At 39.9% G+C, this 15529-nt stretch overlaps 1 protein-coding gene across 4 annotated transcripts in view; it reads left to right on the top strand.

The window, feature by feature from the left end:
• The first annotated feature begins 1905 nt into the window (after nt 1–1905).
• ptprua (protein tyrosine phosphatase receptor type Ua) overlaps nt 1906–15529 on the top strand; it is a 176631-nt gene continuing 163007 nt past the window's right edge. For 3 of the 4 annotated variants that reach the window (XM_044137967.1, XM_044137966.1, XM_044137965.1), the window contains exon 1: nt 1928–2196. In XM_044137967.1, coding sequence (XP_043993902.1) covers nt 2127–2196 — 70 coding nt within the window. In that variant the 5' untranslated portion in view covers nt 1928–2126. Of the gene's footprint in view, nt 2197–15529 lie in introns of all 4 variants that reach the window. The other variant, XM_044137964.1, reaches the window with a different exon arrangement.

Here is a 15529-nt window from a genome sequence, read left to right as displayed (position 1 = left end):
TTTATGCAGAAAACTCAGCATGGCTGACGTTCCCTTCACCCAGGGCTTGTACAGGCATTGAGTGTTAAATTATTTCTCTTCTCCTGCAGAACTGGAATGTTTTGCTGTGTGACCCACTGCTAAAAGGCTCTTGAAGAGAGACACAGTGGCGTATTAGAGCCTTTGTAGATAGAAAAAAAGGGGGAATACATTTCAGCCAAAATCTCAGAAATTGTCAAGAAAAGATTATAGGAAATCTCTCAGCTTCAAAAATCAAAAGAATGTTAGAAAAAAACTCAGAAGTTTTGAGATTTATCACTTTCTATAGAAAATAAATTTTTGACTTGAAACTCAGAAGTTTTCTCTTTTTTTTTCTAGACAATTTATGAGATTAATTTAAAATTTCCAGATTGTTTTCATGGAAATGTACTTTTTTTCTGTCTGCAATGGCAGTCATGCATTTATGAAGTTATCATGGATATATATTTTATTAATTATGAAAACACTTATAATACTATGATTGTGGTAGCAGAAGAATGTAGCTGAATTGTTAACAGAAAAACTATATATCATCTTACCACTATTTGACTACTGTATAGTAAGGTATATTTTCTTCTTTTCTTAATTATTCTAATGTAAAACCCCCCCCCCCCCCCCCCCCACCATTTTCTCCTATAGTTTCTGGAGAAAATTGTGATTCATCAGGGTAATTTCTGATTGTTCCATTTTGGAAACTTTTCCACTGGATTCTGCTTGGCAGATAGAGATGATGAAGTCTGCTTCTGCTTGTCAAAGTCAGAAATTAAAATGATCCCTTCTAGTTAGTCAGATGTATTGATATGAATTTAGAGTTATGTGATTTTTGTAGACATTTCCTTTGATTAAGATTCTCCACGATGTTACAAGATGAAATTATAAAATGCTGTAGATCAGTAAATTATTTTTGAATTCTCTTACCATGATTTTGATGACTGAAAAAAAAAACCCATGACAACTTGTGATTTTGATACAGTTATCTCAAAATGAATCGTTAATCATTCCAACATTTACGGGTCAGTCTAAAAGTAGTTAACATCACCTTTCCCAATACTCCAAAGAATGAAACTACAAATAATTATTCATTAAAACTTCGACCAAAGTAGAGATTTGAGAAAACTATATTCATTTCTTTAAAGACCCGGCTACAAGACCTCCCCATTTTTGAAGCTGTTGACCCAATATTTATGTTTTGTGTATGATTACGTAACATCAAGACCAAGTTTCACCAGGAAGGTAATTTACCCACAGAAAGAAGCAGCGCTACGGTGTTTTAAGCATCCCAAAGGTACGCTCAATGAATGGAACCTAATAAATCATCGTCCCACTCCACTCTGCCTGCAAAGAAATATAAAAGGAAATATTTAAGTCATAGAAATCTGCAACTTGGGTGATTGTAGATTTGAATTATGGAAAATAACAAAAGACATTTACTTGCTAAAAAAAGCGTCTAAATTCAATGTTTTAGCGCCTGCATAATGCAATTTAAAATGTCAGTTAACCTGTCAAAGGGTACGAGTCATGACGTCATCATTCGCGCTTTCTCTTATTGTTTAAAGAGACAGTAATCATTCTGTATGTAAACTTCTGATCTTGAAGACGTTAATATACATGTCCGCCATATTATTTCTCTCATTATTGTGGCTGTTAGCAAACAGAAATAATTTAGGTTCATTCTAAGCGAGCTAAAAACATGAGAGATTTAACTTCAGATTGTGAGAAAATAATGGTGTTTTTGTTGTTGTTTTGTTTAGTTTTGTTTTTTGTTGGTGTATGTAAACTTGTGGCTTTAGCAGTGTGTGCAGTTTCGCCACATGGAGGCGCCGCTGGCTCACATTTCTGCGTCCCAACTCCTCGCCTGACAGTCAAAAAAAAAAAAAAAAAATAGTCAGAGGGGTGGGGGGGCTTTTTTGAATCCCTCAGCTGCGGATGAAGAGCACCCAGAGCGGGCTGTGGAGGAAGCAGGCGGCTGCCCCCCTGAATGGAGCTCACCCCACAACTTATCTTCAGCCGCCGTTCCGCCGCTCAAGCTGCGGCAACACTTCCCTCTCTAGGATTTGCTTGTTGTGACGAGCCGGACTGGACCTTTACTACTTTCGCGACCCGCCGACATGTATTCAGCAGCGCTGCTACTGATGCTGGCCGTCCGGATCTGCGCAGACAACCTGGAGCGACCAACAGGTAAAAGCAGACATGGCGGAGAGAGATTCTGCTGGGAAGTCTTAAAGTTCGCACTGAGGCTAGAAAGTCACTTTTACCTGCCCGTGTGTCAGGCATAGCTGCGGTAATTCCTCCTCTTAAAGCGTTTGGGGATCTCGAACTTCAGTCTGCTGATTGTAAATGAGCTGTTTGCAGATCACTGGGCTGCCTTAGATTTGTCATTGGTGCCATCATAAACATCATCATCCTCTTGAGATATGAACAAGTTCCTCACTTTTAGATCTATGAGAGAAATCTGTAACATAAAAGTGGAATGTGCAACACTAACCACAAAGTTGCCTGTCAGAAAACATTGATACAATTCTCCCTCAGTCTGTCTGTTATTGATTTTTTTATTATAATTGTTTTTGTACATTTTCTGGAAAAAATCTCCTGACATTCCTTCCTCTGAATGATTCGGATTCTTTGTTTGGGTCTTCCTGAAGCAGGATGGAGGTGAGAATACTGAAGAAGCTCAATCAGTGATTAGTTTTTTTGTTTATTATCTGCTTCCTGTTCCGAACCAAAATCAGATGAGCTGAACTAATAACCTTTAGTAAAACACTACTAAAATATTTGAAGGAAGCAACAAACTTAAAAACATATGATGTTATCTAATTGAAAAATGTGCTGAAAATTATTTCTACTGCTGCAGAAAAAAAAATCTAGATTTTTCTTTTCTTTTTACCATTATGAAGAATTGATATTAATGTTAGACAAAGAAAATAAACAACTAATTTAAGTAGTGCTTATTGCTCTGGGTATAGAACCTTTTTGCTGCAGCCAAAGACATGCTGTTGACTTGCAGACTGTAGTCTAAAACCAGCGTTACCCAATAAAAGAGATAGGTGGCGCTCTTTCAGTCTCACCAACATGTTTCTGCTCACTTTGTAACCACTAAAGATGTCCAAATGTGTGACTGTTCAAGAGCCTTTGTTACCTCTGTGCCGCATTGTCAGCTGATCCAGGCGTGTGTGTGTGTGGGCATGGGTGTGTTTATGTGCGTGTGGGCGTGTGTGTGTGTCAGTCGTACTCTGACAGACGCTCAATGTTCAGAACGAGGGATTTGGGGCTACGACAGTACCTGGCATCCACAGAGCCTGATTCAGACACGGCTTCTAGTCCTCTCCTTGTTCGCCTGTGGCTGCTTTGACATTAAATCGCTGCGACACATTGTGACAATTCCTGAGTTCCTCCAAACGTTATCTTCTGTGGTTTTGAAGAGAAGTGCCCCCAGTGACATGGCTGACAAGTGAAAGTGTCAGCTGTTTTTTTTGTTGTTGTTGTTTTTCTTTCTTTCTGTCTTTCTTTCCTTCTTTCCTTTGTGATGTGGGTTATAAATATTCTGCCACATGGATGTCAGTTCCATGATCAGCAGAAGCAGCTGCTGAACAGACCAAACTAAACCACTCCCTGCTCCGCAGGATCAACTGGGCTCCACTGGGAAGAGTTAATGTAACAAGCATCCTTTCAAATGAATAGGGCTGTGGGGAAAAAGGACTTTGACACAGCTTGGCGTGGATTTAGCTCCCTCCGTGGAGGTCAGCTCCGTCATCATAGGCAGACACTTGATGAAGATAATTAGCATGAACAGAATAGGTACGGAAAGAGCTTCGTTTCTCTGCCAAACCTCAGGCTAAAATCGGACAAAGTCAAACCTGGATGCAAAGTTTTTCCCACACCTTGTTAAAGTAATGACAAACTGTTTTCTTGGTTGGTTTTTGGTTTACCAACACAATTGCGAAGGCCCACGTTTAGCTGCAGTCACATGCATGCCTCTGTCAGGTTGGTGTTTCTAGATGCTAAGATAAGGAAAGGTCATTTTATTTATATAGCACATTTTCAGCAACAAATCAACTCAAAGTGCTTTACATGAATTAGAAGCCAATTCAAGAAAACAACAAACCAAAGGAAAGAGCAAACGAAAAAAAGAAAACAAAGAAAAAAAGCATAAAACTACAAATGAGTTCCCTATGTTTAAGAATGAGTACTCCGTAGGGGTTTCTCTGGATTCTTGTTCTGATAAAACTAGATGCTACTTTCTAAGTTTGTTCTAGAATTGTAAACTAACAGGAGTTTCTCTAGGTCTTGCTCCAATATTAAAAGTTTAACCCTAACTTTTCTATCCATTCTGTTTGGCAAAGTAGCTCAAGATTAACCAGATTAGATGGAGAGTTTGGTGCAAATGGAACAAAATCCTAAAACTGCAAAAATCTGACGCCAGTCCACTGTTCTCAGTATTGCATGAAGGAAGCCAGTGTCTTCAGAGGTTTTAGTGTGGTTTCCTATAGTGGTTCTTGGTGCAGCGCCACCACAGGCGAGGAGGGGGAACAGATTTTTCAAAGGGTTTGGTTGGTTTGACACAGAGCAGAGAGAAGGAGAACAACAGCAGCTGGAAATGGAATAAATGTTGCAACGTTAGTTTCCAATCCAACTGAGTCTACCGGACTATCAGGTGTGAAAACACTCTAATTTTGGAATGAAATCATGTGAGTGAGCTTCAACATGCAGTCCCACACACTGAGAGAAAGTCGGATAAATCTTAGAATACACTCAGAACAGGTGGTGCCACAAACAGGTGGTCTGCTAGAGTGGAGGAGAGTGTGGGTGTGGGGGAGGGGGGGGTCTCTGCATTTAGCAGTGTGGATCCACCTCAGCATTATTTTCTCACACGCACACACACACACACACATCCAGCCCTCAGGAGACAATCGTAGGGGTGTGACTGGAGAAAATAGAGTGTCTTGTTGCACAACAGTTAATGATGAAATTGAACGTTTCAGGAGAAAATTACACAAGTCTTTAGCAGAACAGTTATGGTTTGTAAAATAACCGGATAGTGCATTAGGCTTACAGCGTAATTATAGAATATGATAATGAAATATCACAGAAACAAAACAAAAAAAAAATTGATTCAGTACCAGGAAGTAAAGCTGATCTGTCCATATTGTTCAGCAGACACATCAGAGCCTGCAGAGCAACTGGGCTGCGTTTCATACCCTGCATAGTCAACACTCCTGCTTTTATTCGGCTTGCAGTCGGATTACTGTAGAATATGGATGTACTCACGCTGAAATGGATCAAATTGACTTAAATCAAACCACAAAGTGAGAGCTGCGTTTTACTCGTCACCTTTCTCCTAAACGTAGCAGCAGCCTTAGGATGGATGACACACACCAGCGTGGTTTACCTCTATTAAAATGGATGGCATGGAAAAGCCCACCCACGACAGGGTGGAGGTAAGTCAAGTCTGTCTTTGTTCATAACCCAACTCTCAGCCTCATCATGTGGATTGATTGGTGTCTGAGATTTTCATAGGCAGTGTCAAACTCAACGGTGTTTGACCAAATGAAAAAACAAAAAATGGTTTAATCAGCAGAATGGAAATGTGCGTTTGCCAACTTTCAGCTGATGATGTTGATTTGACAACAGTTTAGTCAAGAAATAATTCACTTCAGAAAGGTCTTTGCTGAGGCGTGTGAAGGTCTAGTTTGAGGTGTGCATCCTGAGGTCAGATTTTCTATAACAGTTTAGTGAAGAAATCTTTTTATCTTCTACGATGACGTGGCTGAGGAGCCGTTTGTGGGTCTGTGTGATCTTGGTTGATTAAATACCCGGCAGAGTGTAAATACTGGAGGTCAGTTTGTCCACACACTAAAACCGAAACAAGAACAACAGTTCCACTGTGTGACTAGCAGAATAAACAAACTTCAAATTGAAACAAATGCAACAAACTCTTCCAGTGTAGGTGTACCTTCTGAGAATTGAACCTCAAATAGCTTATAGCATCCTTATCTTCACCCTTTTGCCTCCCAGCCCATCTGTCCTACTTCTTTCTCTTTTAACAACTCGGTATGCTCTTTTTAAACACGTTCCATCTTCTTTCTCGCAACTATTCCTGCAACGGTGTTAATTTGAACTGTAGAAACAAGCAGGAGCACCTGGGCTGACACCTGCTCCGTTTGCCGTCCGAAGGCTGTGAAGTGAACGTGGCGGGTCTCAGCCCGTTTGGTCTTTGCATCGTTTGGTAAATGCATTCACATGGAGGAAGTGACCCAGTCCTAAATGGGACAGAAGGGGCTGGAGCATGTTTTTTATTCTCATGTGCTAACATGTTGGTTTGGTCAAAGACGACTTCAAGCACACACATAGAGGATTTTGTGAAGTTGTGGATTTTCAAAGCTCGGGAGGTTTTCTGCGGCTGACTTTGGACCTTAAAGAGGAGATTCTAAGAAAGGTCTGAATCAGATTTCTGCATAAAGTCAAAAGTTTGGAACAGCTAAGGATGAGAAATCCTGTTTGTTAGATTTGTTTACAAATAATGTGCATGAAAATGTTCCCTTTAAAAGGACCTCCACCTTTTGACAGTTATTCACAGTTTCACCTTTTCACAGTTTTTTTTCTGTGTACTGTAACTCCAAATTATTTATATTTATGTTTACATATAGATGGATTTTTCTAGTAGACCATATCTATGCAGCTTAGGAAGCTAAAATACCTCACCACAATCCAGGGTTTCTCTCAGAAAACTTGCTAAGCCCGTTGGTCGGGGCGCCGAGGCGGTCCTCCGTGTTTTTGTATTAGAAGATGTTAAATAGACAGGAAATGTAAAAATATTACTGGGTAACTATATGTTATGGGAAGGCAACAATCAGGACGTTTAGGTTTACTGCTGAAGTCTGTCATGTTTAGCTTTCAGCCGTCCAACTAGAAGCCCTTGGTCTCATGACCTTACGGGCGTCCAGTGACAGTTCTGTGCTGTGGTACGTTCAAAGCCCTGAAAGTGAGCACAAAGATGTTGAATCTGGAGAGATAAAAAGATGAGTATCTTTTTATCTCTCCAGATAAACATCAGTGGGTGGGAGGTTATCAACAGCACTAGTATTAATTTGGTGGACACAGCTTGGAAATCAGGTGGCAGACAGATTCCTGTCTGAGCCGAGGCTGTTGACGTTGCATCCGTCGTCGCCTGTTGGTCTAATCTAAGCTGCCACCTCTGGGTGACAGTAATTCTGTGGTCTGAACATGTGTTTCCCTTTGCTGTCGTGGCCTACACCCCTAATCTCGGCGTCAATAGAGTGTGAGCAGATGGCATGATGGCCCGGGTCAGCAGACACACACACAATAATAACATGGGACGAGAGGATGACGCCGCCGGCCCAGACGGCACCGGAGGGAAGATGACCCGAGAGAGATTAGAACCAGATCCACTTTTTGTTTTTATTATAATTAAGGGAAGCATTTTACATGCTTCTTTTAGTTGGTGAAATTATCTAAACATGTGAAAAGTGATGGGAAAGCAGAAGAAAGCATGCCACTGATTCTTTTTTTTTAATTTTTTTTTATTTTCCATTTCCATGCTTCCTGAGGAAGGTGTAGACTGGAGTTAATATATGATGAAACTAAAGAAAATATTTTGCTTCCGGCAGATAACTGGACTCAGGATGATATTCACACTGTGTGAGAAATGTTGCTTCTGGTGGTCAGTTTAGTATTCTGTATCAGTCGATACCTGCTTATCCTTGGAGGGTTTCCCGTGTGAGAGGAACTCAGGATCCTGCTGCCAATTCCACCACCATGTCTTTGTTTGGTCACCTTGACGAAATAATGCAAATTCATAATAGGAAGCAAGAACAGGATTTGTCTTCCTTACATTGAGTTTTGATTGCTAAAGTGTTCACACTCCTTCTGGCATAGTTACTAAAATCCTCATCTAAAACATTTCAACCTTTGAAATCCTGACAATTTGAGAAGCATGTTATGATTTTAGTTTAGGGGGAGTGAAAAATCCATCTGCTTTATAAAGAAAATCAACTGAAAATACAAGAATTGTTTGATTTGGCTCACATTAGTGATTTTTTTAAACAAACAAATTGAAATGTACATTAAGTGATGCTCAAACAAATAATTAAACCTCTTGGTGGACTGATATCATGAAACACCTGCTGCAGTTTTAGCTCATTTTCTTTAGCATATTAATGTTAGCATCCTTTTATTTTCCACTGTTAGATTGATATGATTAAATACTTTACAGTTCCACATTAGCTGGTATAGCTCATGCTGGAGAAAACATTCGTAGCTTAAATTTTGATTTAGTTGCACTTTTTCCAGGAAAATGTTTTTTATATTTAATTTGGAAAAGCAGCAAATAACTGCAAAAATATCTCAACATAGTGATTACTAGACAACTATTGGATTTATATATTTCATATTCAATAAACAGATTCAATCTAAACTGTAGATTTTTAAAACATATTCTAAATTTACATTAAACATTTTTGTTGTGCAGAATGTTAGCCCTCTTCGCTAAGAGAGATTTACTACAGCTTGCAATATAATTTAAATTTAACCCTTTAAATACAATCAAGCCCAAAATTAGTCATATGCTTAGCAAATTTAAAAAATTCTTTTTTTCAACAAAGAAGTTTGTTTTGATAGAAAATGAGACAAAAAACTAAACAAAACACAAAACGGTCTAAAATTTTAGAGGAGACGTTTTGTTTTTTTTAACTTCCATTTATTTTAAGAAAACAGCATGTTAAAGTTATCACCTTTCTCTCTAATGAGTGGAAAAACATAACATTGGCTTTACGGTGATTAAATCCTGACCAGTGTCTTCCATGTCTTTACTGGTACTTCAACCATTTCTCAAAAGGCCTCTGTGCCATCTTGTCTCCAGAGATCTGGACTCTGGCTGAGCCGTTTAAAAACTTTTCATATTACCTCCCAACAGAGGAAATCCATTGTTCAAATTGAAGTATTGTGTGAATCATTTTGTGATTAACTGTAGATGCAGGCTGGGGCCACAGTGGCCCTCGATACACTAGGCACCAGTATGCATTCTGAACAATGTGTGACATGTTTGTCATTGTTATTCCGGCATAAATTACTTGTTGAAAACAGTGCCGTCACTCCGGCAACCTTTCTGGCACAAATCCCACATATCTCTAATTACATGCACACAAAAGTGGGCTATGGATTGTTTTCATATCTCCACTTCACCTCCCTCCACCCTCACTCCCCCTAAACCACTTGTCAACTCAGTTACCCAGTTTCTTGTCCAGGACAGAGGACCAGTTGTTAATTAAACCCATCAGTCACAGAGGGGGTGGGGGAGGGAAAAGAGGATAAAGAGGTTTGTAGGAGACACTCTGCTGTGTGCTCTGTGGTAATCGAGTCAGTCACATCTTCATTTCAGCGGACAGCAGCAGTTTTGTGTGTAAATGTGTGTGTAAGGAGGTAGCTGCAGTTAACAGGAGCCACAGATTAAGAACCGTGTCAGATGTCACAGAGTGGTATTGAATAATGCTGAGAAATAGGGATTGGGGTTTAAGGAAAGTGGAATGCAGTGCCTTTCCTGTCTGTGGTTAATATTTAGTTGGATGGTTTTTAAACCCCCTTAACTGTCATGAGGACCCAGATGTCCTCACGGACCCATTCTGGGACTGACAGTTACAGGGTTACCCTCCTTGTCTCCACTGTGTTAAAGTTAAAACCACCAAACATGGATCACAGGACAAGGCCAGGTAAATGTTGCTCACTTGAACAATTAATCAGTGCATTGTTTTTTATTGGTGTTGAATGTTAAACAAGAAATTAGCTCTTGACACTTAAATTGGTCAGCTAACAATAAAAAACAAAACAAACCTTGGAGTATCTGGTGGCTCAGTTGGTAGAGCGCCCACACACCAGGCAGCAGCTCTGACCTTTGTTGAGGATGTGACTGCTGTAATGAATAAACTAACGTCCAGCTTATAAATTATGGAGCACTTATACTTGTAATAAGACCATCTAGTTTATGTATTCACTCAACCCAGAACAGGACTCCAACCTATTAGTTAGAACAAAACATCCAGAGGATCTTCTCTTTAGTTTGTTGTATATTAATATACAGCACATTCATGTAACATGTGCTGTATAAATAAAATTACCTTACCGTACATAATCAATGTTTTTACATTAAGAAAACTGAGAACACTAAGAACACTGGGTGCAGTAACTGCTTTTTTGTTGGTGTTTGAAACCTACTTAATAAAGTTATATTTCAGAAATCCATCCGTACCTCCTTCCATCCATCCATCCATCCATCCATCCATCCATCCATCCATCCATCCATCCATCCATCCATCCATCCATCCATCCATCCATCCATCCATCCATCCGTTCATCATGCCCGCTTATCCCTAGTAGGGTTGTGATTGGTGGTTTCCTCCAGCTGATGGAGCTTCATCTGGTTGAGGTGGAATTACCGGTTAGAGGCGATCCAGTGGAAAAGGTCTCTTTGTATTCCCTTTCTGACAATTGGCTTCCTTGATTTTGACTTCCAACTTTCTCCTCTAAGGTGACACTGCACTCAAATCTTGTTTGACCAGATTTGTGTGCAGACATACCACAGGCAGCATGTCTCTGCTGCCTGTGGTATTTTTAGTTCTCCTACTCTACCTTTTGAGGGTGCAATTCCTTCTTTGTGGATTACCTTGGTTCCCTCTTCTTTGCCTACCACTTCATGGTATGAGGTTGATCTACCATCTGCCTACAGATCAACTCTGTGTGCATATATATAGGCAAGTGTAAAAGTTTCGAGAGGGAGTGTCAAGTTTTGGTGGATTTCAGCTATATGTGAATAGTCAGGGTCCACTCTGCTTTTCAGACGTACAACATTCAGTTAGCATGTGTTATCAGTGAAGGGTAGTGACTGTAGCTGCAGTAAGAGAACATAGCACTCCATTTCAACCCGGATGGGGAATCAGTTGTTTGACCGTTAATTCAGTACTAATTTATGTTAGTATTTTCCTTTTCTTTCTCGCTCAATGCTGTGGTGAATTGATTGTTGACCTGCTATGACCTGATCTGCACTACAGATGTAAAGTAGCTCTGGCTCCTCCTGGCATATTTACTGTACTATTTTTCATTCATTTTTTAATCCCTTTTGGGTAAATAAATAAATAAATAAATAAAAAAGCTCCCACATGCTATTCCAGCACTAAATCCAACACCCAGTTAAAAGTCCTGGTACTGTGGAGCTGACAGCACCTCTGGTGTCTTGACTCATGGCTGACCTCTAACCTTTGCCGGTGCAACAGGAGATCTGTGTTGTCAAAGCGTTGCTGGCGACAGGAATTGCCAGAGGGCAGCCTGGGTGTTTTGCGGTGCCCCGTGTCTCTACAGGAGATGGCTAAATGGATTCAGCCAGCGTGTGGGCACAAAGTGAGGGGGTGAGTCTTGACCTCGCCACAGGCTTGAATATCAATGTCCGGTCATTGGCAGAGTCTGTCACTGAGGTTGTTCCTATGGACTCTTGTGGATGCAGGTGGATGTCTGCAGCTCATTGGCAGGAAGAAAAACTGTTTTTTCTATTTTTTATTTTTTTTATTTTTTGTGGTTGTTAAGACCTGGTATTGGGGTTTTAATGATTAGGGATATTTAACCCTAATTTAAGATTTATATAACTTTATTACATGACAAATTCCCATTTGCTGTTTTTTTTTTTTTTAGGTATTTTCCACACAAACCTATTTTAATTGTTCAAACTGTGTTAGTATATGTTAGGTAATTCCATTCAATACATTTTTAATTGATTAAATTATGTAAATAATAATTAACGTGACAGCATAAAAATATAAGTTTTTAAATCAGTTCAAATAGATGTAAATGAATAAAACTTAACTCTGCCATGAATCATTTCTGAGTGATTGGCCCCTCTCACTGTAACTAACTTTGATAGTTGGTTTTAAGAATGTCGGCATTTCAGATATGCTTGTTTCTAGCAATCAGAAGCTCTCTTATTATCATGGAAAACAAAAACAAAAAAAGGCTTCTATGTGAAATGAGCATGGTGGAAAAGGAAGAGGAGGATGAAGAAGAGGAGGGAAGCGGGGTCGCAGGAGAAACTGCGAGCGGGGCGTAGGGGGTTTTTCTCCTTAATTAAGCAGCTCAAGTCAGTCTTTGTGAAGGGAGGGTAGATGATCAAGAGAGGGGGAGAAGCTAAACATCCCAAAGGAAGGCCGTTCAGGTTCATTGCTCTGGAGTTGTTCTGGCCTTGGTTTCAGGGATGGGGGCCCGTTGAAAGGCAAGACTGGAGGCTCCTGGATTTATTCTGCCTCAGTGAGTCAATACAGCGGTGCTGGCAGGCTCTTCTGGAGGATTTAAATCTCTTTTGCAGCTGCTTGGTTGTACGCTACTGAAGAAAAATAATGACAAAAGCAAAACTACGGCTTTCCAACTAAAGAGGACGAAGACATAGAGGTGGACAGAGGGAACCAGCTAAAAAAATGGGTAAGAAATAGTTAATTATTCTATCTTGGAAGAGAATAAATAAGTGAGGTAAAAGGAAAGATGGGGCTATTTAGTCACGGTGGGGTAGATAGAGAATTTTCTGTCCACCCTTTGAACACAGAAGAGCCACTGTCTACAGCTGCAGGGGCCCCGGTGGCGTCGCTCCGTTTCTGAGATTGTATGCATCCAAACAAGCACACACACACACACACACACACTAGAGAGAGAGAGAATGAAGGAAGCGTCTCATTAATGTACACAACGTCACATGGCCTATTTTAGAGGCCATTACGCTCTGGTAAGTAGTGCTTGTTTGTCCAGATACTAGAATCATGTTCACTTGTCTGCGTTCTCGAGCTGCGCTTGCTCCAAAGGCAGATCGGTTTACGTCGTTCAGAACTGGAACCATGCACTCTAATTGGCCTTTTAGAATAAATCAACTCTGGGTTTTTATGTTAACAGAAAAGACAGAAAGTGTTCCATTTATTTTTCCCCCTCACTGTTCAAGAAAACTGTAAAGAGAGACTCGTTTTGTTAAAATAATGAGCATATATACATATATATATATGTATATATGCATATATACATATATATATATGTATATATGCTCATTACTTTACACACACATATATAAAGTAATAGAATCTTCTCATTATTATATGTATATAAAATAATGTGCAGATGTATAGCCAAAAGTATTTGCTCATCCATCCAAATTATAGGAAATGGCAAAGATAATGAATTACAAAGTCTGTTAACAAAATTTTTCTTAAAAAAAGCGAGTTATGACCAAAGCAGCAGACTGGAGACTTTTACCATCCAATTTTTGGTAATGAATAAATTTATGAAAAAGACAGAAAAGAGAAAAACACTAAACATTACAAGTGGAAATTATTGAGCTTGTTTTATTGTTATTATGTGATTAATTGATCTATTGCTTATTATGACAGGTCTAGTTACGACTTTGTAAGGCTGACTTCTTGTTTCAAGATGGCCGCTTCTCGCATCAACAATGCGAGAAGCGGCCACTTCACTTGTGTGCATTCACAAAACACACAAGTGAATGTGTTTAAAATCAGTATTACATACAGCGCCTGCAACTCTAAACTGAACAAATAAAAAGTTTTGTTTGCTGACGGAAAGTAAAGCTCAAATGATGTTTGTAAGAGGTATTTCTAACGACCGTGGCATCGCCATGGTGAAATCCTGACTTCCTAACTGAAACCCTGTTATCTCAGGTGAGAGGTTAAACTTGGCTCAGAGTTCCGACTTCCGAGGCGACTGGAACGCAACATGAATGTCAGCTCATATTTACCAGCTAAACAAGTTACCACTCAGTCAGATAGGACTCTTATTAGGATCCTCATGAGCAGGAAACTGTAGCAGCCGCTCTGCTTTCAGGACTCTGGGTGTTTTGGATGTGTCTAATCTCTGGGACGGTGGGCGGGACAGCGGCTAGGACTGCTGCTGGGAGCACCAAACCTTCAGAATGGACTGATGCTGATACAGTTAATGAATGGGTGTGTGATGTGAACTTACCCCTCTGAAAGGAAACTGACTCTTTGGAACATTGGCTTCCAAACATTGCGGCATTGTTCTCTTTCATGTTTCACTTGTTCCTTTTCAGTTGGAAAAAATGACGTTTTTGGGAGGTCAAAGGATTAGTTCTTGGGATCATGCTGAGAGAACTGAACAGGGCTGAAAGGATTTTTAATTCACTGAGTCAAACATGACTCAGTCAGCCGTGGAGATTTCTGGTCTGCAGAATTAATTTGCAGAGGAACAGTCCAGCTCGGTCTCCGCTCTGCTCCCTGAGGTTCTGACCTTTTCCAGCTCACCGACAGATGGGCCTGTTGCTGAGCTGGATGTCTTGGAAGATCTCACCAGTTATAATTCTTTTCTTTTGGTGACATACCGTCATCAGCGTGTGAATGGGTGAATGACTGACTGTTGTGGGAAGCGCTTTGGGCTCCTCCGGACTTGATAAAACGCAGGACATTTACCATTTAATACTGATAACTTGAACACCTGTTGCTGAATTCATTCTAATCATTTGACAATATTCTCAGATGGTTTAATCACCAATAGTAATAAAAACCCCTGATCAAACGTAGGTAAGCTGAGTAATACAATAATCCACTGAACAGTATGACCTCTACAAATATAACCCTGGACCTTTAAGTGGTCCAGGGTTATATTTGTTAAAGTTCTTAACATCTGGTGCTGGTGCTTATCTCCAGTGCTCACTGGGGCAGTGGACAGATCAGTGGACAGGTCAGTGGACAGATCAGTGGACAGGTCAGTGGACAGATCAGTGGACAGGTCAGTGGACAGGTCACCAGTCCATCACAGAGCAGTGAGGAGAAACACAGGACAAGCTCACTCATACCTACAGACAGTTTTGGATTCCAATTAACCCGCCTCGCTGTGTTTGGCCATTATTAACCCAATATTATAATTAATAATTAATATTTGGAAAGGTCCAACCAGACAGTTTATACAAAGTCAAAACATGGAGAATAAAAATAAAAATTGATACTCTTTCTTTATTCTTTGTTTAAACAACTATTACCAAATAAAAGTTCACCAGGCTGTTCATACAGTTTAACCAGCTTCCAATCAGACACTACATTAAACTATTTATAATATTATATTATCTATAATATTGGATATTTGTCAATATCCAATATTGATAAATAGCGGTTATTTTTCATAACTGCGATATCAATATCAGATATTGGCCCAAAGCTTCATATCGATGGATCCCTGGTGAATGTTTTTTTTGTAGCAGTTTAAACAAAGAATAAAGTACATGCATCAGTTTCATTTTTATTTTCCATGTTTTGTTTTCTGGTAGGACCGTTCCAAACCTGCTGGTTATAACAACCTTCTCATCATGTCAATGTTCTTCTTAGACCTTCTAACAAGCCATCATTGGATCCAGGTGCATTAAACCAGGGAGAGAATTAAAACATGCAGGATGCCGTCCCTCCAAGACCCACTCTGGTACCACTGATCTAAATTGTATATTGGGTCAATA

The sequence above is a fragment of the Gambusia affinis genome, linkage group LG14, assembly GCF_019740435.1.
Source record: "Gambusia affinis linkage group LG14, SWU_Gaff_1.0, whole genome shotgun sequence".
In the NCBI taxonomy this organism is placed as follows: domain Eukaryota; kingdom Metazoa; phylum Chordata; class Actinopteri; order Cyprinodontiformes; family Poeciliidae; genus Gambusia; species Gambusia affinis.
Note: the sequence above shows the minus strand (reverse complement) of the source record. Positions and strands in the feature narration are given on the sequence as shown.